General features: G+C 51.0%; 1 protein-coding gene across 1 annotated transcript in view; it reads right to left on the minus strand.

Moving 5' to 3' along the window:
• Positions 1–2,914: 2,914 nt before the first annotated feature.
• Igfn1 (immunoglobulin like and fibronectin type III domain containing 1) overlaps positions 2,915–25,113 on the minus strand; it is a 34,280-nt gene continuing 12,081 nt past the window's right edge. Inside the window, exons 10-25 of the mRNA XM_046464402.2 lie at positions 24,197–24,365; positions 23,060–23,332; positions 21,788–21,839; positions 16,557–16,660; positions 15,973–16,097; positions 14,948–15,089; positions 14,288–14,587; positions 13,378–13,677; positions 12,720–12,893; positions 11,563–11,691; positions 9,949–10,251; positions 8,961–9,049; positions 7,346–7,541; positions 6,345–6,644; positions 5,025–5,351; positions 2,915–4,183 (exon numbers count right to left, since the gene is read on the minus strand). Of these exons, the coding sequence (XP_046320358.1) occupies positions 4,170–4,183; positions 5,025–5,351; positions 6,345–6,644; positions 7,346–7,541; positions 8,961–9,049; positions 9,949–10,251; positions 11,563–11,691; positions 12,720–12,893; positions 13,378–13,677; positions 14,288–14,587; positions 14,948–15,089; positions 15,973–16,097; positions 16,557–16,660; positions 21,788–21,839; positions 23,060–23,332; positions 24,197–24,365 (2,997 nt within the window). The 3' untranslated portion in view covers positions 2,915–4,169. The remainder of the gene's footprint in view (positions 4,184–5,024; positions 5,352–6,344; positions 6,645–7,345; positions 7,542–8,960; positions 9,050–9,948; positions 10,252–11,562; positions 11,692–12,719; positions 12,894–13,377; positions 13,678–14,287; positions 14,588–14,947; positions 15,090–15,972; positions 16,098–16,556; positions 16,661–21,787; positions 21,840–23,059; positions 23,333–24,196; positions 24,366–25,113) is intronic.

A 25,113-nucleotide genomic window follows, 5' to 3' on the forward strand; every position in this document is an offset into this window, starting at 1 on the left:
GGCACTGGAAGTTTGCTGGGCCCCTTCGGCTCCATCTGTGAGCCAATCATCAGCTGGCAGTCTGAAAGGGCTGGCAGCTGGAAGTTTGCTGGGGCCCCTTCGGCTGTGGCTCTCAACATCTCCCCTCTCTGTTTAAACAACAAGCATGTGGCTTAGGGACCGTGCCTGCCTTAGGTTGTCCAATAGTACATATGGTCCTTACCCGTTAGGTAAGGTCCATTGAAATTGGATCTTACCCGTCACTGACTACCGGTCCAGTATACAGCCACACCTGTGGAGAGGTCTTTGTACCAGTGGCGCGGGGGGGGGGGGGTGAGGTTCTTTGCCTCACCTCTGTTGGCCCCCAAATTTTAGCTGAATGATCATGACAAGCAGAAGGGAGGAAGATACACCAAGCCAATTGACGGCTCTTTTGGAAAAATTGTACCACCGATGACATCATCAGCAAAAATACCCCAACACTATCACAAGTCGCTGCACCAACAGATAGTTCACAATGCACACAGGTGAGTTCACAATGTGTCCAGGCAAGTTCTGCAAGCAGTTCAGTGATGGCTATTGCAGAAGCTGTAGATTGGTTTTATCTTTGTCTTCACCGGCACTGGGATGGAAAGGCCTGATGTACTGTTTGAGCTCTGATCTGAAGAGGTGTGGGAGTGAGTCATGCAGGTATCCAGAGGAAGACTACTACAGGCAGGGCACAACAAGGAGACCAGTGTGACTGGAAGAAAGGGAGCCAAGACCAGTAGCTGCTCTTGTTTTTCAGTTTTAAAAAGTCATTTGCTGGGCTGGGATTGTGGCTTAGCAGTAGAGCGCTCCCCTAGTATGGGGTGGGACTTGGATTCCATCCTCAGCACCACATAGAAATAAAGGCATTGTTTTGAAAAAAAAAAAAAAGTCATTTGCTATATTATTCAGAATAGTTTAACTGCTTAACCACCTCCAAATCTCAGGAGGGTAATACAATTCAGGTTTATTTCTCATATCATTTTTTCAGAGTATGTTAGCATAGAGGAACTTTCGAGTTTCTTTTAGCAATTATTTCCACCATACTCTGAATTACAAAGGATTCTTTGTAGATTGTTGATGAAGGAGGGAGGAGAGAGAGAAAGATAGTGGATGTTTGCACAGGAAGTTTGAGTGTCTGACCCGGAAGTTATTCATATTACTTCTCATTCCTTTAGCCAGAACTGAGTCACATGATCATACCTGAGTGTGGGAGACTGGAAAACTGTCTCCAACACAGACCTTAGCTCATCAATACCGCACTTTTGCTTTTCTTTTTCAGAGTAAGCATATAAAACTATAAACCTACATTTGGTTTTTGCTGGATTCTAAATTTTTTTTCATAGTTTTTAAAATTATCATTCAGCTCTAAATATTTTCTTCTTTTCCATCGGGGTTCCTTCTTTGACTAATTGCTCAAAGCTGTGTTTCAAAGTTTCCAGACATATGTACTTTTTTCAATATAGCTTTCATTATTGATTCCCAATCCAGTTGCATTGTGGCTAGACAGTGTGATCTACATGACACTAATCATTTGAAAAATTTCAGGCTACCTTTATGAACTAGTATCTGGCAATTTTCATAAATGTTTCATGTGTGCTTCAAAAGCCTCCAATTATTGGCACAGTGGTCTAGGTGAATCCATTAGCTTAAGTTCACTAATTTTGTAGGTCACAACTTCTTATATCCTTAGTACTTTTTTTGCCTACTTGATAAATTAGTTACTGAGAAGAGTATGGTACAATACCATGGAGTTTATTTTTTACTTTCTTTTACCCAGAAATTTGACTTACACTCATTGTGATTACTGATGTATTTCTATTTATTCATACTTGTTCTCGGTATTTCTGCTCCTCCTCCCTTTCCTTCTTGCCCTCCCTGGAGATACTGAAGTTATTCCTTAGCTATTTATTATTACTCTGACAAATAATGATATACCACCATTATGGGAGAAAATGCAAATTTTAGTAAAGGACATTTTGAAACACTTGAGACAACAATTAGAAAGAAAATCAGTAAGGACCTGAAAACTGAATAACACTATTAACCAACTTGACCTAATTGGTCAGAAAACTCCCCCCAACAGCAGCATACACATTATTTTCAAGTGCACAGAGAACACTGAATAAGGAGGACCATGTTTGGGGCCATGAAACACGTTTCCTCTTTTGAAGGATTAAAATCATAAAAGTATTTTCTCTAACCATAACAGAATCAAGCTAGAAATCAATAATAAATACTAGGAAATCCCACCTACTTTGAAGTTTAGCAACATACCTTTACATAATTTACGGGTAAAAGAAGAAATAATAAGACAAATTGGAAAATGTCTTGAACCGAATGGAAATTAAGGCCCAACGTGCAAAAATATGGGATGAAGTTAAAACAGCACTTAAAGGAAAAATCCTTGAATTAGAAGGGAAGTAAAAATCTATAATTTAATGATCTAAGATTTGACCTTAGCAAACTAGGAAGGGGAAAGAGCAAATTAAACCCCAAAGTTAGCAGAAGGAAGAAAATGGTAAAACCAAGAGTAGAAACCAATGAAATTGAAAACAGAAAAATAATAGAGAAAATGGATGAAATCAAAAGGTGGTCCTTGTAAAAGATTGATAAAATTGATAAATCAATTGACTAAGCATAAAAGAGAGAAGACATAAGTTTTACCAATCTGAAGGATGAAAGAGGCAATATCTCGGAGAGCCTATAGAACAGTAAATGGATTGATTATAAGGGAATGTTATAACAACTTTATGCCAATAAATTCAACAGTTTAGGTGAAATGGACAAATTCTTTGAAAGTCATAGATTATCAAATGTCATTCAAAAAGATGCTAATAACTTGGACAGCCTTATATAGCTATTGAAAAAATTGACTTACGCTTGGTGGCCAAATCCCTCCCACAAAGAAAACTCCAAGCCCTCTGGTTTTATTTGGTAATTTCTACCATATATTTAAGGAAGATAGAACATCAATTGTATACAACCTTTTCCAGAAAATAGAAGAGGAATAAGGAATAAAATGTTTAAAAATACACCCATAAATACATACATGGTCTCCGGGATTTTCAACAAACCTTGTAAGGTTTTTCAAAGCAAAAAAGAAAGGTCTGGTGCTGTCCTCACCCCCTGTCCTGTGATTTTTGTTCCTTTCTTCCTGAATCTGCCACAGAACTGGGGGAGAGGGTGCAAAGGGAGACTGTGGAAAGCAGAGACCAGGATCCAAAAAGAGGGAGTGAAGAGCAGATTGTGTTCCTGCTCTCTAGGATTCTCGCCAGCCCAGACTGTTTCTGTCTCTGGGGAGGGACAGGCATTAGACAGTCCTAGGCAACCAGTTCTGTGGTCCCCTGACATATACCCCCCAAGGCAGGGCTCTAGCCCTGCTGCTTGGAGGATGCTTGAGGGTGGAAGCATGCGGGAGGCCTGGGCCAGGAGGAAGGGAGGCCTCTGCTACACAGAGCCTCTAACCTTTCTGGGCTTTTCTGCCCTTGCTATTAACTGCGTAGGCCTACGCAGTTAGGCAGGAGAGCCTAACTCTGACCTTGTTCTTCCCTTGAACCAGAGCCCACCCCGTCTCCCAGCAGGAGCCTGGTATACATAAACCTTTGCTTTGGAATCTTTCCTACAACACACAAAACCCAAGTTGATTTGCAAAAATTTCTTAGATGTTTTAATGAAGGAAAGTACAGAAGGTGTCTCCCGTGCCCCAACACATACCCTTGATGCCCTTATTCTCACCCAGGACCTCTGACTTCTCTTCCTCTTTCCTTCCTGATGTCACAGAGGCTCAGCTTCTCCCACCCTCCCTCTAAGGGGCCCAGACTAGGCAAACAAGGAGCACCCTGCAGGCGGGCTCTTTCCAGGTCTACTGAAGTGGAGAAGAAAGAAATCCATGTGGGCAGATCTGGGAGGTTTGCTGTCATCCTTTTCAGTGACTATTCTGGGACTACCACTTGTACCCTTCTTTTTCTTCCCCAAGGACTCTCTGTCTTGCTGGGCAAGTATCCCCAGAAGCCCTCTTACTCCTGAGTCTCAAGGCATGGACTCCATCCTTCGGGATCATCTCCCCAGGCCGGCGTGTGTGTCAGAAGTGAAGCTTCAGAGTTCTGTCATCCATCCCGTGGCTGGGGGGCCGGGCAGGGCCATCCCAGAGTAGGGCGAGGCTAGGAGCTGGTTTCTGCAAGACACAGGATATTCCAGCTGGTCTACAAGGGGCAGCTGCCCCTCCCACACCTATCCATGGTGAAGGCAATACAGCTTAGCTCTGCGGGCTCTGCCACAGTGGGCCCAGGTTCAAATCCATGGCCACCACATGCTCTCAGAGCTTGGGTAAAGTCCTTCTCTAGCCCTCTGGGCAACTCTAACACCATCAAATACCCACTTCTTTCTGGAACTATGAGTATCTTCAAGCTGGGGCATTTGAGGGTAGCACCTAAGTGGCTCTGAACAGATGCCCTGAGAGATGCTCTGACCAGTGCTGAAGGGTCATGTTTGCACAAAGGTCAATTCTGAATAACTAAAAATGTTTAGGATTTATTATTTATTTTTTTTTCTATTCAAAATACAATATATTTTCAGTACCACTGGGGGGAAATGTTTTCTTATCAATAAATACTATTTGCTTTACTGGAGATTACAGTGAGAGAGTCAATATGGCCCTGTAGGCACTAAATGTCCCTATCTGGACATATTTATGAGTGGTCACAGAGAAGAAGCCTCTCATCTCTTATCTAGAAGCATGTGGAAGGCCACCATGGGATGCTTAGGTGGGCAGCATGTAGCCACTGAAGTTAAGAGTTGCTCATCTCACCCAGCTGGGCAAGTTTAGGCCACGGAGGGCCCAAGGTGGCAAGTTAAATGATAGTTCACACAGAGCCAGGTAGAGAAGCCTGTCTCCTGACCCCCAGCCAAGACACTCTAGAAGGGACAGCTCCCCGAAGGCAGGCAGGTGGCTGTTCCTCTGGCTCTCTTCCTGCTCCCTTGCCAGTGTGGCCCATTGCCAGGACAGCCACCCTTACCTGTGACGATGAGGGTGGCAGTGCTGACAGCCTGGCCCAGCGGGTTCTCAGCCACAGCCTTGTACTTGCCACTGTCCTTAGGGGAGACACTGGGGATGACGAGGGAGCACACGCCCAGCATATCAGTGCTGTATGCTGTGGGGTGTCCTTCCAGACTCTGATCATTCTTGAACCAGGTGACATGAGGCCGGGGTGATCCCTGCACCGCACAGGTCATGCGACACTCGCATCCTGGAGGCAGCAGGTGGGTCCGCAGGCCCACCAGGAACCGGGGCTTCTGGCTCAGGTCTGGTTCCCGGTAGCTGGGAGCCCTCACTGTGAATCTGCCTGCATGGAAACCAGGGCGACAGGGAGGAGGGTCAGAAAGCGAGAAGACCTGTCTGGGCCAAGTCTATAGAAAGTTCACGGTGCTGACGCCCATTGCCTAACACACATTCACTGCGGACAAATTAGAACTCAGAATCCAAAGGATAAGAGTAAGAACCAATCATGATCTCTCTACCCACATATATATATATATATATATATATATATATATATATATATATATATATATATATATATATATATAAATGACTGAAGCTAATATTTTGGTGTAGAAACTTCTAGATCTTTTTGCATTTTATTAGAAATTAAATCACCCATCTGATTTTATAATCTGCTTTTTCTAGTGACCTCTTTTAAGTTCCACATCTATTTGATTGTAACATACACTTTGTTTTCAGAAACATGATAACTTCTAAATTTATGGCTAAATTTATAGCCCTCATCTCTCATCTAGAAGCATGCAGGAGGCCATTCTGGGATGCTCAGGTGGGTAGCATGTAGCCACTGAAGTCAAGAATTGTTCATCTCGCCCAAATGGGCAAGTCAAGTCCAAGGAGGGCCCGTGTTGGCAAGTTAAACGACAGTTCACACAGAACCAGGTAGAGAAGTCTGTTTCCTGATCCCTAGCCAAGACACTCTAGAGGGGACAGCTCTGATGGGCTCCCTGAAGACTCAGCAGGGCTTCTGCTGTGGTCCCCCCAATATACAATCCACCCAAACACCCACAGGCCAACTTGTTCTCCCTGCAGGGAGGACCCACCCTGAGTCAGAACACAAGGAACATCAGTAGAGGAGGGGTCAGGCAGGAGCTGGGAAGACCAAGCCATGGCTCTGGTTCTGGATGGACCCATGGTCCAGTTCATTGGACAGGCTCCCCGCCATCTCTGCCATAGCTGCCACTCTGCCCCATCCTGCACACTCCACCGCCCTACAATAGGTGGCCTAAGTACAGAGCATAGTCAGCTAAGTTCTCCCCCTCCAGGGGACCCTCACCTCTCTGCCTGGGGAGGCACCAGGGTTCACTGGTGTCTGAGGGTCTGCTGGTCCCCAGCTCATTCTTGGCCACTACTCGGAAGTGGTACTCAATGCCAGGAAGGACGCCCAGGAGGGTGAAGTGGTTGGTGTGGATGCGGTCAGCCACCTCGTGCCAGGAGCCGTGTGACGAGGAGCGCATCAGCACCGTGTAGTGCAGAGGGGGACCCTGGACCTCGTCTGGAGAGGGCTCCCACTGGACTGTCACTGTCCTGGGCACATTCTCCTGCAGGCGGATGGGCCCAGGAGCCTGTGGGCATGCTGCAGGAGATAGGGTAGAGGGAGCATGCACTGCAGGGGACCCAGCAGGGCTTCTGGTATGGTCCCCTCCAGAGCCCCTGAGTCTTCTGGGGGTTGCAATCTTGGAAGGCAGGTAACTGGAGGGCACTTGGTCAGGGGTGCACAGTTATCTGTAGAGGGTAGGAAACCTTTCCCAAAAGAATACGTTTTAATTCACCCGAGTTTTTAGGGAAAATGACATAGGACATGGACAGAGGTTTTCACAAAATCAAGGTACAGACTCCCTCCATTCCTCTGTTTCATCTTGTCTGAATATCCAGAGACTTCTCCAGGGTAAGGGCTGCCTGGGAGTTACTTCAGGGGAGGGCAACCTTTATCCTGTACAAGGGACCCAGACACTTCTTTCCATGGGGTCTTTCCAGTGCTGTAATGGTGGTGACCACCGTTGCTCATGGGCTCCAAATCAAGACTAACTGGGGTCTAGGGAGGGGATGTGGCTGAATTGTCCCTAAGGTCCTGAGTCAGAAGAATAATTAAAGCCCATAAGGGACCCTCCCCCTGCCCTTCTTCCTGTCTTCAAGCACGGAGGAAAAGAAGACAGTGTGCCACCTTGCACACACAGGCCAGTAGAATGGCTGAGACCTGTGCCCAGGCAGGGGAAACCTCCATGCCTCGGTGAGTGGCCCAGACAGTGCTTGGAGCCCAGAGCCATGCCGCCTCACCTGCCACCCTGATGAGGAAGTCGTAGGCAGCCTCCTTCCCCTGAAGGTTCCTCAGCACCACAGTGTAGCGACCACTGTCTGAGAGGCCAGCTGTAGGAATCAGAAGCTGGGTTAGGCCATCCTTGGTGGTGGTCACACTTCTCTTGGACAAAGTCAAGCCATCCTTCAGCCAGGTCACCTCAGGCATGGGGCCAGCCTGGAGGAAAATGAGAGGAAGGAAGGGTTGAGAAGTGGGAGCTTTGGTGGTGGTGTGGAAGTGGAGCTATTCAGGCTGGGCCTAGAGTAGAGGTGGTGAGAAGAGCATTCTGGGAGGGGAAACGTCTGCGCAAACTCAGAGGTGGGCAAGTGCCTGTTCAGAAGCAGGCCAGTAGAGAGGCGGTGATGTAGTGTGGGGCTGGCAGGTGGGGGTGGTGGAATAGGAAAGGAAGCTGGCCAGGCAGGCCAGGCAATACCCTAGCACCCCGCCCATGCAGACATCCAGGTCTTATTCTCTAAGCACTGAGCTGCTGCTCTAAGACGTTGAGCAAGAAAACATCACTGAATCTGGATTCACCTGGTGCTGGATGGGAGTGAGAAGGACCAGGCAGGGGGTGACTTGGTAATCCCTGTGATAGGCAGAGAATGCAGGAGGGCGATTATCGTGGTCTGGTCTAGAACTGAGGTGACCCTGACTGACTGGGAGACCAGTCCAGCTGCTTGATGACCATACTGCCAACCGCCTGTGGGAACCTCAGTGGCAGGCACACTGGGGAAGCTAACAGTAACTGATTGTTAGCACCTGGACTAACAATCCAAGGACTCAAGGAGTTACCAATACTTGGAACGCACAGAGAGCAGGGCTGAGAATGTAGAGAACACTCAGTACATGTTTAACATGTCATCGCTGCCATTGTCCTCCAGTGTCTAATAGCTAAAAACATGTCATTTAGATTAAGGCAGAGATGCATTATGGTTCTGCCACTGCTGAGCCTCCCACACAGGTAATAATGATTTTGATAACAATAAATATGATAATAATAAAAGTAACACATATTGAATGCTGGCCATACACCAGGCTGTTCATGTGCTTTCAGGGGATTGATTCCTTCTGAAAACAACCCTTTCAGTTAGGTTATATTTATCTCCATTGAAAGAGGAGGAAGTTGAAACAGAGAGGTTAAGGTATTTGTCCAAAGTCAGTGATGACATTGGAATTTGAACCCAGGCAATCTATGCTTTTAATCACTATGCTAGTGCTATGGTGTCCCTAGAGCCGGGAGGTGTTAGCATCGGTGGAGGATCATCCTGAGACCCTCTGAATTCGCAGACGAAAGTGGTGAGGAAAAGTGAGAGCCCTAATTTGGAGGTGCAGTACCAGAAGGTACCATTAGAGGGTTGTGTATACTGTACAGGGAGCAGAAAGGCCACCCAGCCACCAGGGATGTGCTATGCCACTAAAGAGGACCCTCCTCCCGCCTTCCTCACCTGTGGCCTGACTTCACTGACTACAGACCCCCACCCCCCAAAACAACAACAACAACAACAACAACAACAACGAAGGCAAGAGAACCACAGAGCTCTCTGTCTCCCTCGGCCACTCTGGATTCCCTTCCCCACACCTTCGAGACCCACTCACTTCAAAGGAGACAGGCACACGAATGGTGTCCCCAACTCTGACCATCACTGAGTCCTTTGCATTGGAGTCCATGAGGAATTTGGGGCAGCCTGGAACACATAAAGTGGCTCGTCACCTCCCTCCACGGTTGGACCCCAGCCCCCGGTCACCAACGCAGCAGAGCAGAAGGGGAGGCCAGGCCAGTCTAATTGCTGCTAAAATCCCATCCAGCGGAAGAACCTCACAGGAGAGGCACTGGGCAGAAGAAAGTGGGGAGGGGAGCCCCAGGAGTGGTGGGGACATGCTGGAGGAGAGGGACAGGAGTTGGGGTAGGGAAGGCAGAGGGTTAGGGTTAGCCTGGAAGAAGGAAGTGACAAACAGTCCATCTTTTTGGTTCTGCAGGTGACATAACCACCAATCTAAGACAGGAGGTGACTTGCCCGGGGTCACACTGAGTTAGGAACAGAGCCAGGACAAGATTCTGAGATTTTGGACTCCGGTGCTGTGTGCTTTTCTCCTTTCACATGATGACTAGGGTCGGCTGGGCTGGCCCAGTGTCAACTTGGGTCAAAGACAGGTCAGCTGGTTCTAGTAACTAAGACCCAAAGGGAAAGACAGTCTGCCTTTTGGTAACGGGGTCTGGGGCATGCTCCACCCTGACCAGGAACTGCCTGAGCTGAGCGGCCCTTGTGCCTTGGAGTCACCTGTTTCAAATCCCGGCTCTGCCTCACACCAAGGGTGAGACATTGGGAAAAGGACCTGGGATCTCAGTTTCCTTCTCTGTATATTGGGCATAAAAATAATATCAACTTTGTAATGAGCTGCAATGAGAAACCATTTCCAACTAGGCCTGCCCGGCCCAGCACCTTGCACATGGGAAGTGTCAACACATGTTACTTTGTTAGGCTGGGGAAGGGGATCCTGGCTCAGCACGTGCATGGTGGCTGCTCGGCAGCCCCCTCTCAGGAAGGGCCTGCAGGGCTCAGTGTGGGAAAGAGGTGGTACTCACCAGTAACAGGCACGGTGTGCACTATGGTGTCCAGGGCAGTGGGCTGGCTGTGGCCCCCGTCATTAACTGCTGTCACCCGCACAAAGTAGCCCTCTCGAGGCCGAAGCCCCTTGACTGTGAAGGAGGTCCCAGGCACAGTGCCCACGTGGCATGGGCTCCACTGGAGACTGTCTGAGCCACACAGCTCCACCACATATCCCTGAGCTTTGTCCCCATCCTGGGCATCTGGCCCCACCCAGCTCAGGGTGATGCTGGTGTGTGATGTGTCCGTGACCTGAAGATCCCGCACAGGCCCAGGGGGTCCTGGTCAAGCACAGTGGAAATATCAGAAATGGCATCAGCCTCTCTTGGTGGAGGTCACTCAGGTGGACATTGATTAGCCTTCCCATGGGAGACAGTTTCTTTCTCTTGGGGTCCTTTCACTTCGTGGCCCCTGAAGCACCTACCTGAACCAAACTCTGCCTCTGTCCAGTACCTGACCACCCTCTCTAATTCTTGAAAATGGGGACTTTAGTGGATGACCTCTTAGGATCCTTTATCCCTGAAGACTAGAACTCTGTGTCTTTTTTTCTGAACTGTAAGCGCTGAGTTAGAACTGCCTCTGGGCACGCAGAGCAGACACATCTGTTAAACAGAAACAATAACAGCACTCCCTACCCCAGAAGGGGGCTGTCTGGAACACAGGAAAGCCAGGGTACATGTAGAAGGGCTTTGGAGAGTGCTGAATGTTGGACCCACCCGGGAGCTTAAAAATATGGGCAGCCCCAGAGATTCTGATTTGGGTGCATCCTGAGCAACAGGGCAGGAAGAGCTCCCGGGTGTCTCTAAATAAATTCCCAGTGAAGTTTGGAAAGTGTTGGTCTAGGGCAGTGCTTTCTGTATACAAATCACCAGGGAATGTTGTTAAAAACACAGATCTGATTCAGTAGGTTGGAGGTGAGGCTGAGCGAACTCTAATAAGTTCCCTGGTGATGCTGCCCAGACTTTGCTCAGTAGCAAGAATCTAAGAAACATAGGGCGAGGGTGTAGCTCAGTGGTAGAGCACTGGTCCAGTATGTGTGAGGCCCTGGGTACAATCCCAGCAACCCCCCTCAAAAAAATCTAGGGAATGTAGTCACCCTTGTGACTACTACCCCAACACTGCCTATCCTATTTGCTATCTCCATTTTCATCACTGATTATAGAGTAGTCAAGAGAGATTTTCCTTGACAAGAAAAGGTGCACAGCCAGTTCTCCTCCCTCATCCCTCCATTCCACACTTTGCCCTTCCTAGGACTGAAATTTAGATGCCCCTTTGAACAATTAAATTTATAAAATATTCTATTCCCAGTGTATTCATTCAAATAGACTGCTGCCTGGCCAACTTTGGGACTGACCTGCCCAGAAGCCAGAGAGCAAGTGACATGGTCAGGAAGGAGTCTTCTAATTCTGATTGATTTCAGTAGAGGGCCCCTAAGATATGCCTCATCCCAGTGGCCTTTTAACCTGTATCTTCCAGCCCTCCTGGCCACTTTCTCCTACCTGTGACCTCCTGTCCTGTCCCACTGGGCTTCAGAACCATCCCATGCTCACCACCCATCCCACCACCACCCCTTGGGTTGACATCCTACTCACTCATGGGGTCTTGGGCAAAGACAGCATCAGATGGGGGCCCAGGCTCTCCAAGGCCTGAGGGGGCCACTGCTGTGACCCGGAACTCATACTGACAGCCCTGCCGCACATCTTCCACAGTGCACTTCCTCTCTGTGAAGAGACACCCTACATTAATCCCACACTGGGGGACCAGGAGATGAACAGACATCTTGGTGCTTCCAAGTTCAAAGGAGAACAAGGCTGGGCCCTAATACTTCCCTTCTTTGGCCATCCACGTGTGACTCAGTTCTCTCCAAGGCGAAAAGATGCTGGGGTCCCAAATCCCTATCTGGTTCTGCCACCAATTTGCTGAAGTGCCTTAATCTCTCCAGATTGTGCTACCTTACAGAGCTGTTCATTTAAATGAAGTTGAATCAGTAGTGGAGTTGGGAGGGTGGTGCCCTCCCTTCATCTCCGTCTTTCTGGAGGTGGAATTATAAGGCCCTGAGAGGGTTCTGCTCCTAAGTAGCTCAGCCACAACTAGAAGCCAGTCTCCTGACTGTCTGCTCTGGTCCCTTCTCTCCTCCACAAACCTGGCTTCCACAGCATGCAAAACACAGAAATGCAAAGGGTCATGGGATACCTTAGCATCTGCCCAACGCTTTGGCTTTTTCAAGTTCTTTCTGATCTCAGAAAGCAGCTGGTTCTTAGGAATCTACTTAATGGGACAGAACCATGAGGATTGTTCTCTTCTCTCTACTTGTGGATGAGGAAATAGATCTAGAGAAGAAGAGGGCTAACCAAAGACAAGGTCAGAAGTAGGGGGCCCAGGACTCACACCTTCATCTCTGGCTCCAACCCAGGACTTCTGTAAACCAGGGTTATTCAACCTCAGCACTGTTGATGTTTCTTGCCAGATAATTCTTTGGTTTTGTTGGGAGTAGGGGAGCTCTTGTGTATTGTAGGATAGTCAGCAGAACCCTGGCTCCTTCATATCAGGTACCGGTATCATCTACTCCCCACCCAGTTGTGACAATCAAAAATGGCTCCACATATTGCCAATGTCCCCTCGACACAAAATCATCCCGGATGAGACCTATTCTATTAAACCAATTTGGACTGGCAACGCTCCTATGCCAAGAGGAAGTCTAAGCAACTTGGAGCCAGGGCAATGAGAAGCATCCCTCAGGCCTGCTCACCAGACATGGGCTGATCGTTCACTGCTGTCCAGGTGTTGCTCCCCTTCTTGCGCTTCTCAACCAGGTAACCCAGGATGTGGGCACTGCCAGGGCCCCGAGGTGCTGTCCATGTGAGAGTGATGCCCTGGCTGGAGGCCGATAGAATGGCCGGGGTGGAAGGGGGCCCTGGGATTGCTGGCAGCAAAGAAGGTGAAGGTCAGCCAGAGGCTAAGGCTCATGAGGAGATTCTGAGGTAGAAGGCACGGAACATCTGGCACCCTACTCTTTCCTGGGACTGTAGGAATTGGCTAGACTGCTCTGGGACACTGTTCAGATGCAGGCATGATAGGTTCAAAATCTTTCAGCCTTAAGTCCCCTGTTAGGATATCCCAAACTAGGAGGATATGATAGAGAAAGATGCTGGCCTCTACTCGGGCCCTGAGAGAGCAGGCTGTGTGCTGGTCCCTTCACTCCCATAGACACCATCAATCTTATTTCCTGTCCTGGTTGCCAGATCCCAAATCAAGCTGAGGCAAGGAGTCTCCATTGGGCTTTAGAAGGACTTCAAGGCCCCAGGCAGAAGCCAGTGTCCTTTAGCTGCAGGGGCAGACCTGCTTGCCCTCTGGCCCAATGTGGATCTAAGAGTGTTCCAACCACCAGCCCCAGCCCTTTCTCTCACCGTCAGGAGCCACCAACACCTCCTCAGACTCCAGGGCCTCCCCAGCCCCCTCCGAGGTCACAGCTCGCACACGGAAAGTGTACTTTCTGCCCTGCTCCACGCCGGCATCGGTGAAGGTAGTGCTGTCAGTGGGGGGTTCGCCCACCTTCAGCCAAGTGCTCCTGCCAGCCTGTCGCCTCTCCACCACGTAGTGCTCCACGGCCCGGCCCCCATCATCCTTCGGGGGCTGCCAGCGGAGGCAGACACCAGCCCTGTGGCCATCCTGCACCTCCAAGGGGCCCTGTGGGGGCTGAGGCTTGTCTGAGGATCCACGGAGAGGAGCAGGAGGAGAAAGGGGTCAGAGAAGTTGGAAAGAAGCCATGTTGGCCTTCCCTCAGCAGTGGGCAAGCCTGCAATGGGGTGGACTACCCAGAGAGCCTTGGACATTACCCAGAGGTTCACAGGTTTCCTGAGACAGACAGATGTCCCTGGTCTCTATTTCCCCAACACACACACACACACACACACACACACACAGATGTACCATGGAATGCTTTAACCCATACTAGCCCCATTGGGTGGGCGCATGGGACCAGCTCAGCCTCCTGGACACAGCAGTCCTATGTTGTTGGCACCACTGAAGCTGGGGGCCTCAATCTCACTCCAGCAACTTCCCTAGCACCCTGTGCATTGGGGCTCGTGGGAGAATAACCACATCTCCCAGCAGGAGCCTGGGCCTTGTTCATCCAAACTGCATCTTCCTGCTCAGTATAGGGAGCAGACAGAGGACAGACAGGGGTGGCTTTGGATGCAAAACAGCATGCAAAAGAGCCCACAGAGACTGCACCCCAGACCTGCCCCTACTGTCAGGGAGGACCTGGAATCCCCGGGACCCTCAGGCCTCGGATGGGGCGAAGGCTGGGGTTGGCACCTATGACTTGCAGGGTGAGCTCAGCCTGCACAGAGCCTCCCTCGCTCCTTAGCATCACGTTGTACTGGCCACCGTCCTTCCTGCTCGCGCTGGGAAGGCACAGTCGTGTGTAGCCATCCCCCAAGGCCACCTGGGCCCCCCTGTGGCTGCTGCCCACCACCTCGGCCCCGTCCTTCCTCCAGGTGGCCTGAACAGGGAAGTGGCTCTGGAAGGGAATCTTCATTGTCACCGGCTTCCCAGCCTTGACCACCAGTGGCTTTCTCAGTTTCTCTGTCACATCTGGAGCAATTACGGGGGGATCTAGAGGAAAAACAGGACAAGGGAGTCAAAGAAGACAGGCACCAAGTCCCTGGGAACATTGAAAGAAGAATCCAGAGGGAGATTGGGCTAAGAGTAAGAAACCCCACACCCCACCTCATGAGGACATATAAGGGAAATGGACTTTAAAGCAGGAGGGACCAGGGTTAGACCTCACCAAGGACTTCCTAGCAAGGAAGGAGATAAGACACTGGAAGGGGAGGAGCTTGGGTTGGTTTTATAAGTCATCTTCTCAGTTTGAAAAGCTGAAGACTGGTTACAAAAAAATTAAGGGGTTTCTAAGTAAAGCTTATCTACTTTTGCAGAGACTGCCAGACAGGTAAGGACAGGGCTGGACCTCACCCTGGACGGTCAGGGTGGCCTCACTCTGCTGGTTGCCGGCCACAAAGGTGTACCTCCCAGCCTGGGTGCCCTGCACGCAGTCGATAAGGAGTCTGTGCACCAGGCCTTCTTGCTCAAAGACAACCCCATCCTGGGCGGTGAGCTGGAGACAAGGGCCAAAGCAAGAGACAGTCACTCCCAAGCGCACCTGGCACCTCCAGCGCCCTCTGCTGGTGCAGTTGCTATGGGATCTGATAGCTTTGTGCCTGCACAGGCACTCCTTGCTTCCTACCTCATTTAACTGTGACAACAACCTTATCAGATAGGTAGCAGGGCTCAGTGGCGCATGCCTGTAATCCCAGCGACTTGGGAGGCTGAGGCAAGAGGATCACAAGTTTGAGTTGAGTCTTAGCAAGTTAGCAAGGCCCTAAGCAACTTAATTGCTAAATTGTCTCAAAAACTAAAAGGGCTGGGGATGTGGCTCAGTGGTAACATCCCTTCTGTGTTAAATCTCCAGTACAAAAAAAAAAAAAAAAAGGTAGTATTGATAGTTCCATTTTATAGGCAAGGAACTTGTCCAAAGTCGCATAACTGGAGATCTGGAATCAGATCTCCCGGATGCCATGTGCTCTGAACCCCTATGCTATCTCCTCCTGACGTGAGAGCTATGAGGGAGCACAGAGGAGCTGCAAGACTGACGAAAGAGGCCCCTGGTTGGGATGGGAAGGTGCATTTGTATGATGCCTTGGAGGGTGGGTGGACCTTGGCAGGTGCAGGTGTAGAGAAGACATTGGGGGAGGTGGAAGAACAAGGGGTATGCCACGGGATTGGCTGGCACCACATTCATTTATGATTTTTTTTTAATTTTAAACACACCAAGTTTCTGGCTATTTAAGCTTCTCTCAAAGTGGGTACATAAGTAAAATAAGAGTAATAAACAATTTTTTTAGCCAACCTTCTATCCTCTATCCCTCTGCTTTGTCCCTGCCCCCACCCCCACAGGCACCCACATTGGTTGGTAAAAAGAAAGTGTGAGGGGACAATACCTTGACTCCATCCTTAAACCAGGCACCAGGTCCCAGGTCCCTGGTGAGGGTACAGGAAAGCGTGGCGGCCTTCCCCTGCTGCACCTCTGTGTCAGCCAAGCCCTGAGAGAAGTAGCCCCTGGGGCCTGGAGATACACAAAGGAGTCCTCAAGGCCCAGCCTCCCAGGTCATAGCCTGCGCTGCACCCTGGGGATGGCCACCACGGTCCTGCCCACTGGGATCCCCCAGTGTCAGCACAGACAAGCCTCCACTTTTCTCAGCAGGACCTAGGCTGGTAGAGGGGCCCCTGAGTCACACAGATAAGAAGTCCCCAGGGTCTTCTGGGGGAAGGGGGATCTCTGGCCTGCTTCACAACTCTGGTATTTCTGTCATAGGATTTTAGGACCAGGTGCCCAGGGGGCCTCTGAGTCTCACACAGCCTGGAATCAGTCTACACAAAGAGGAAGTAGTTGTTTACTGAATTTGCAAGAGGCTCCTGAAAATGGGGGTGCTGGCACGGATGGGAATGGCCCAGGCATCTCAGTGTTCAGGACACTTCTCCTTTGCTGCACCCCACCCCCAATAGCCCAGCCAGGAATACCTACCTCGGGCCGTCGGGGAGAAACTGCCAGTGCCGGACTTGTATCCAGACCTGGAACTCTGCCCCTCATCAAGGATGTCCAACCTGCAGTCTTTGGCACTTTTCCTTCTGCCAAGATGTCTGGGGGTGCCCTGGCTCACATCTCCACTCTGAGTCTCCCCCAGGTGCTCTCCATTATCACTGCCAGGTAGCTGCCTCCGGCCTCTGGCCTCCTCTGTGCCCCCTCTCTTCGCTGCCTCAACCCCAGACTGTGCCTGATACCTGCTCCAGCGGGGACCTGGCCTCCTGCCTGACCTGCCAGACTCTCCTGCCTCCCATTTTTCATACTCCTTTAGGGTCCTGGGACTTTGGGCTTTGTCATTCTCAGCCTCCAAAAACCCCTGCTCCCCAAGAGACCCCCTTCCTCCTCCCTGTCCTTGCCCTAATTGAGAGCCTGGGCCCTGGATCCTCCCTGATCTACCTCCAGAGCCTTTTCTGCCAAAGGAATCGTCTGAGCCATTCCTGGATCCCTGCAGTCTGGACTCCCCAGGTTTGGGGGCGAGACCATCCTCCCACTCTGTGGAATTCCCTGTGCCTAGGCCACCTGAGTCCTCTGTACCACCAGACCTGCCCCTTCTAGAGATTGAACCTTTGCTTTCCGGGGACCATGGGCCTTGATGTCCACCAGCAGCCCCGTAACCTGGTGCATGTTCCCTGCCTCTAGAGTCCCCTGGCCCCTCATGGGTTCCCCTGAAAGTGGAATCTTTCTCCTGCCGAGAACCATGGGCCACAGAGCCTGGGATGCAGTTCCCAGCATGTGTGCTGCTTTGGCCAAACTCCTGATCTTGCCAGGCTGGGCTACCAGAACCTGCTCCCATCCTTCTGCCTCCTGGTAGTGAGTCCCTCCCTCCCTGGGGTGCCTCTCCCCATGGGCCAGCCATTCTGCCCTTGTCCATGGTCCCTGACCCTGCTTTCCTTAAGTCCTGTTCATGTCCAGACTCCAGAGCAGCTGTCCCTGCCCAGGTCTCACCTTCTACTGCCTTCCTACCATCAAGAAACCTAAAAGCCCCCAAACCCCCTGCTTGGCCTGGAGACTCACCCTCCCCCCTAGGAGCTCCTCTGTCCCTAGGAGACTCTGGAATCCCAGAACCATCTTGCCACTCTCCAACACTTGATTTTCCTTTGGAACAAACAGCCCCCGAGGCTGTAGGAATCCCTGAGGTTCCATAGCCCCCAAGACTGGTCTTGGAGCCCCTTCCATCTGAAAGAGTCTGTGGCACTTCCTGTGACCCCAGCATCCCTGGGCTCCTGAGGCTGTCCCTGTGTGCAGCATCATCTGCAGTCCCCAGCATTCCAGCTATCCCAGGACCTTCACCATGTGCACGCCCCATTCCTCTGCCCTTTTCTGGACCATCATAGGAGCCTGTGCCACCTTCTGATGCTACCCCGTATCCTACCCCCTCCCCCATGGCTTTGTGGTCTCTGGGTCCTGCATCGTGTCTCATTCCCATCAGTGAGCCTGGTGTTCCAAACTTCCCAGAACCTTCTCCATAGTGCATCTTGCCCTCAGGCCCCATTGCCCCCGATCCTCCTGAGCTTCCTCTAAAACCAACCTCATCCCCTGACCCCATTCTTCCAGCTCCCCTTACACCATCCCTAAAACCTGCCTCACTCCATTGCAAAGCATCCCCAGAATGTTCCAAATTGCCCCTACAACCTGCCTTGCTCCCTGCCCTCATGTCCCCAGGACCTCCAGTACCACCTCTGTAACCTGCTTTACCCCCTGACCCCATGTCCCCAGGACCTCCAATACCACCCCTATAACCTGCCTCACCCCCTGAACCCATATCCCCAGGACCTCCAATACCACCCCTATAACCTGCTTTACCCTCTGACCCTATGTCCCCAGGACCTCCAATACCACCCCTATAACCTGCCTCACCCCCTGACCCCATATCCCCAGGACCTCCAATACCACCCCTATAACCTGCCTCACCCCCTGAACCCATATCCCCAGGACCTCCAATACCACCCCTATAACCTGCTTTACCCTCTGACCCTATGTCCCCAGGACCTCCAATACCACCCCTATAACCTGCCTCACTCCCTGACCCCATGTCCCCAGGACCTCCAATACAACCCCTATAACCTGCCTCACTCCCTGACCCCATGTCCCCACGACCTCCAATACCACCCCTATAACCTGCCTCACCCTCTGACCCCTTATCTCCAGAACTTCTAATATCATTCCTATTACCTGCTTTATCGCCCAACCCCTTATACCCAGAACCTCTAACACCACTTCTATAACCTGCCTCACCCCCTGACCTCATATCTCCAGGATCTCCAATACCACCCCTATAACCTGCCTTTTCCTCTGATCCCATGTCCCCAATATCACCCCTATAACCTACCTCACCCCCTGACCCCATACCCCCAGAACCTCCAATACCAGTCCTATAACCTGTCTCATCCCCTAACCCCTTAGCTCCAGAACCTCTAATACCATTCCTATAACCTGCCTCACCTCTTGACCCCATGTCCCCAGAACCTCCAATACCACCCCTATAACCTGCTTCACCCTCCAACCCCTTATCCTCAGAACCTCTAATACCACTTCTATAACCTGCCTCACCCCCTGACCCCATATCCCCAGCACCTCCAACACCACCCCTATATCCTGCCTTATCTGCTGCTGCCATTCCTCTGAGGCCTCCTAAGCCATCTCCAAAATCTGCCTCATCCCCTGGCCCTATTCTTCCAGGACCAAGATCCTTTGGCCCTACTCCATAAGCTGTTCTGCTCCCAATCCCCTGAGACTTGGGAATTTTAGACCCATCCCCATAACCCAACACATCACCAGGCCCATGAGCCCATAGGCTCTTAGAACCAGCCCCAGCATGAGAAGCTAATGTCTCAGGATGCCTGGTATTGTCCCCAAACCCTGTTCCAGTTCCAGAGGCCCTGGCACCAAGGCACCTAGTCCTATCTCCATCACCCTCTTTTCCCCCTGCCCTCAGAGACCCTGGCTCCATGGCTCCTGGACCCCCTGTCCCATCTTCAAAACTCCCTTCTCCAAAGGTCCCCAGGGCCCCTGAGGCTCTGAAGCCCCCCAAATCTCTAGTCTGACCCCAAGGCCTTATTGTTCCAGACCCCCCTGGTTCTGCTTCTGCATATCCCTCCCCAATAGCATGCACTGTTCCAGGGGCCTTGGGGCCACCTCTACCCACAGGCCCCACTGTTCCAGGACTCCCTAAGCTACCATCAGGACAGTACCCTCCTGCAGAGCCTATTTGCCCCTGGCCCTCGGGTGTACCCCATTTCTGGTCTTCATCAATGAGCATTCCATCAGGGCCACCTGAGCCATTCCTAAGACCAACACTGCTCCCAGACCCATATCCTATAGGACCATGATGATCTTTATTTCCAGTCCACATCCCCCCAGATTCCCCTGAGCCATGCCTGTAAGTACCCCCTTCCTCAGACTCTGTTCTCACAGGCGCTCCAGAGGTGACTCTAAAACCATCACCAGGAGCAGACCCCATTTCTCCTGGCACTTTTGAGCCATCTCTATAAGCAGCCCTATTTCCAGGATCTATTCCCTTAAAATACCCTGAGCCATCCCCATTCCTAGATTCCTCTCCCCTGCTACCTCCTGGGCCATACTTATAGCCCATCTCACCTCTGGCTCCTTTTTCTCCGGAGCTACCTGATCCATTCCAGAATTCGGATTCAGGCCCTATTGCTCTGGGATTTCTTAATCCTTCTGCATCTCCTTGTGTTCCCCCAGACTTCGACATACCCAGGCCTGGAGACCTAAGTAACCTGTGGCTTCTGCCATCTATCCCCTGACCAGACTCCATTGGCCCAGCTCCCTGGGCACCAACCATACCCTTTTCCCCTCCACTGGACCCCCCTACTTTAGGTCCAAGGTGGGTCCCAGTCTTTCTGAGACTGGACCCTGTGTCATCCCAGAAACCTGTGCCCTCAGACTGTGTTCTGCTGGGGTCCCCTGCTTCCTTCTGCCCTTCTGTCCGGCTATGGGGAGACTGGGAGCTTCTGGAGCCATCCCCTGCCCTGCTCAAGGCCCCATCTGTGAACTGGCCACCCCTTCCCTGAAGTTCATGTTGGCCACTTGTCCAGTCTCCAAGATCTCCTGGGCCTCCAGGGCCAGTTCGGTAGCTCCTTCCCACATCCCCAGTCCTCCCTGGCCTTAGATCACCTGCCTCCCGTAGTGAGCCCTCAGCTTTGGCCTCAGGACTCCTGCCCCCCAGAATAGATTTTCTGCCTCCAGGTAGTGAAGGTTCTTGGGGGTGCTTGCCTCCAAATATCTTTCCTGGATACTCCCCTGACTCCCAATAGCCCCCAGCTTCCTGATGGTCAGCATCTCCACTTCCCTGGGAGCCCCAAGATTCAGGGCCCATGCCTGCCTTGGAGCTAAAACTTCTTCCTCCAGGAAATTCTAGGGCACCAGGGCCTCCTGTCCCATTGTCTCCAGCATTCCCCAAGCCAGTTCTGCCAGCCCACGCTGCCCTGGCTGCTGCTGTCCCCCTTTCCCTACTCAAACCATCTCCTCCCTCCATCTCATCCAGGTGATCTCCAGCCAAAATTTTCTCCCTTCCTTCCCCTTTTAGCCAAGACCCCTCATGATCAGACTGGGGTCCCCACAGGGCCTTCTTTCCTGTTCCAGGTCCCTGATGAGTATCCCAGAGTTGTTCTTGGCCATAAATGTCCAGCTGACTGCCATTGACCTCTCTGGGCTCCTTTCCTCCCCTGATGCTCCCCAGTCCTCCAGCCTGAGAGTGAGTGGACCCAGCCTCCCAGCCTCCTGCTGTTCTCCAGTTTCTGTCCCCATCACCATCTCTGCCATGACCTTCAAGTTGTCTTTCCATGAAGTCCAACCCTGATTCTGGGCCTTCTCCCTGTAGATGAGATCTCCCTGGAAAGCTTCCGCCCCCGTCTCCCTCTAAATGGGGCTGATTGTCCCTGAGAAGAGTGACTCTGCCTTCCCCTGATTCTAGAAAGCCCTTCCTGTCCTGTCCAGGGCCCCAGGCTGAGTCACCTGTCCCTTCATCCCCCATCAAGGAGTAGCCCTGCCTACCAAGGCCATCCCTGTCTGGGCCTGCTGTGAGCTGGAGCCCAGAAGCAGGCCCTGCCCCTTCTAGGAAGTCACCCTTGGTGCCCAGTTCCCTGGGCTTCCCTCCCTGGCCACTGATGTCCCTGGAGTCTTCTGCATCTGAGGCTTGAGCTCCTGGTGTCTGCAGCTGGTGGTCAGCACTTGTGGTCTGCAGGCCTTTATCCTTCCCAGCTTCTGTGAGATATTATGCACATGGGAGGTCAATGGGCCCATAGAGAGACAAGAGGAAAGACCAAAACTTCTGTTAAATCAGACCAAAGCACCTGCCTGACACAACTCTTTTGCCTGACTTTCAGTTTCCCCAGTAGAAAATAAGCTGCCCATCTAAGAAGGAAGCCAAGATGTTCCAGAGATTGGTGGCTAAATCCCATCTCCATTTCCCCCACCCTGTACCCACATTCCACTCCACATGCTTCATGAGGATTTTGACACATAAGTACATAAGCCAAAGTCATTTGCTTATCAAACTGCCAGAAGAAGTTGCATGATATTTAAAAGATTCCCTTGCCTATCTCCTGCCTTACATCTGTCTGATTTATAAGTTTGCAGATTCCAGTTCCAAGGGAGATATAAGAGTTCTTTCTGGCCTGGCCTGGAGTCTCCTTATCTACACTGAACCTGGCCCAATATTTCAAGCCCTATGCAGAGCCCTAGGGCCATTTTGGATCTCTGTTCCCAGAGTAGTTCCAAGAGAGCCAGTAGGACAGAGGCCGTGGAGGAGAACAGGAATGGCCATGAGAAGACTGTATTGCAGTGGAGCAAGAATGGATGTAAGGAGGGCTGGGTGCGGGTGGCTCAGTGGCAGAGTGCTCACTAAGTGTGTAGGAGGCCATGGATTCCATCCCCAGCACCCCCCCCCAAAAAAAAGGTGAAGGAGGAGGAAGAAGAAGGAAAAGAAAAAATAAAGCAGTAGATTGTACCCCCCCCCCCAGTGTGGTGGCACATGCCTATAATTCCAGCAACTCAGGAGGCTGAGGCAGAAGGATTGCAAATTTGAAGACAGTCTTAGCAACATGGTAAGGCTCCAAGCAAACTTAGCAAGACACTGTCCCAAAATAAAAATGACTGGGGATGTATGTAGCTCAGTGGTAAAATGTGCCTGGGTTTGATTCCCAGTAGGGAAACATGCACGCATGCGCACACCCACACAGACACAGGATAGACTACATCTGGCATTAGTAGACATGGTGGGTGAGGGATGGACCTAAAACAGTTGCTTTAGGCAAATCAATTTTTAAAAAGAAGAGCTCTAAGGAGCTCCTTATTGTGAGTGAGGGAATGATTCGAAAGTAAATGACTGACCAAAGGAAACCCTGACCCTGTTGCCCTGACCCTGACCATGAGTCCTTGCCTTGGTGGAGGCAGGGAAAGACAGAGGTATGACCACTCACCTTCAACCACCAGCCAGGCGCTAGAAGCATGGAGCCCGGTATCCAGCGAATAGAGGCCCCTGTCTGAGAACCGGGCCCCTCTCACCACCAGCCGGTGGGTCAGACCATCAGGGGACACAGATACTTCATATTTGTCACTGAGTCGGAGGGGCCGGTGCTTGAAATGCCAGGCAGCATTGGGACAGGGGTTGGAGAGAGTACATTCAAAGACTGCCTCACCATGTTCTTCACAGTGGGCCTCGGCCAGTGGGACCACCACTCTGGGGGGGATGGCTGCAGTGGAAACAGGAATTGGAGTGTCAGCTTGGCAGCATGACATGGTGTGACCTGATACAGAGAGGCTGGGAGTTCAGAACCCAGGTTCAGACCAGCTTGGCTACAAACTCCTATGACACCTTGGATGGGTCACTTCCTTACCCAGGGAATCAGTCCTCCACACACATAAAATATGGGGATATAGTTAGATTGGGATCCTCTGAGGCTGTTTTCAGAAATGGTGCCTCACTTCCTTCTCTTTCCTTGGCCTTTGTTCAGCCATGTTCTTTATGGTCTATCTACCCAAAGCTTCCTTCCCCAGGCCTGTTTGTCCTTCCAAGAGCCCTCCAGAGCTGCTAGGTGCTATGCAGTGACAGGGACACGAGTCCTCGCAGGTATGGAACAAGGTTTAATGAGGAAGGTGGGGCAGCACCCAGATTGTGGGGGTGGGGGTATGGGAAGCAGGAAAAGAAGAGATCTATGTAGGACACAAGGGCACCTACCCCAGGTGGAGATTCTTGCTAGGGAATTGAGAGAGATGAGGACATGCATCCCACTGAAGTAAAGTTATGGCAAGAGGATGTGAAATCAGTTTGGGTGTGATCTGGAAATAATCAACTGTGGTAGAAGGTTTGTAGTTAGGGGCATGACATGTCTGTTCTGTGTCCATGACTGTAACTTGGTAGAGCGAGCTCGGCACCAATAGAGGACAGCATGGACCAAGGCTGAGCATCATCATTTAGGTACCTGACTCTGCATCCCTCTCCCCAATTGTCTTTGCATTAGGCCCTGTCACATCTATCCCCTCACCACACACCCTGAAATGAAGCCCATTCTTAAATGATGTCCCCTATTCAAATTTCTGCAGTGTAGACAACTCACCACTGGCCTCCAGTTCTGTTGAGAAGACCACGGCATCCTCCACCTTGACCTGGTAAAGGCCAGCGTCCTCAGGCCGCAGGTCCAGGATCTGGAATTGGTAGCGCTTCCCCAGCCGCCGCAGACAGTGCTTGGTCTGGTTGTCAAAGCCATAGGGGATCATCTCACCATCCTGCCACCAGAAAAGGAAGAGGGGTGGTTCAGGGACTCGGTAGGTCCCCAGAACCTCCTGCTCCACTCGGCTACAACTAGCAGTTTTCTCCTTCTGGCCCAGGCCACAGAAAACCTGGTCCTGAAGCTATAAAGGGCATGGTGGGCCTGGAGGGCATTAAACAAGCAGATGGGAATACCGGGCTAGGAATGTTACACTCCTTACCACAGAAGGGAGATTGACAAGAAGATGCAGAGGCACTAGACTGCTGACCCAGCTCAGGCTGGGAGGAGAGTTACTACCAAAACAGCCCCATGGTTAGCAGGGGAGGCATTCAGCAGACTTGGGGCCCCAGGGCAGGGAACGCCTCTATTCATCAAAGGGAACATTAAGGAACATCTTTAAGGCTCTATAAAACCCAGTAATTTACATACATACACCTCCTTTTACTAAGCCTTCCCTAGATTTGCTATTTGCTGAATATTAATAATAGCACTTAACAGATGCCCATTGTGTGCCAAGCACACAATGATGTTTGGGACACATCAATTAAAAAAAAGAAAAAAAGATTTCTGCCCTCAGGGTGCTAAAATCCTGAAGGATACAAATAATAAACAGTATAAATAAGTAATTATTTGTGTTAGGAAAAATAAAACAGAACTAGGAAAAACAGAGGAAAATAAAAGATACTGGGTGGAACATTAGGGGGTACATGAGGTGGTTAGGGTCAAGAGAGGTGTCCCTACAGGGAAGGAAATTAGCCTATAGA

Source organism: Marmota monax, unplaced genomic scaffold, assembly GCF_021218885.2.
Source record: "Marmota monax isolate L192 unplaced genomic scaffold, Marmota_monax_Labrador192_F-V1.1 WCK01_AAM20220418_F8-fsc00099, whole genome shotgun sequence".
Lineage (NCBI taxonomy): Eukaryota > Metazoa > Chordata > Mammalia > Rodentia > Sciuridae > Marmota > Marmota monax.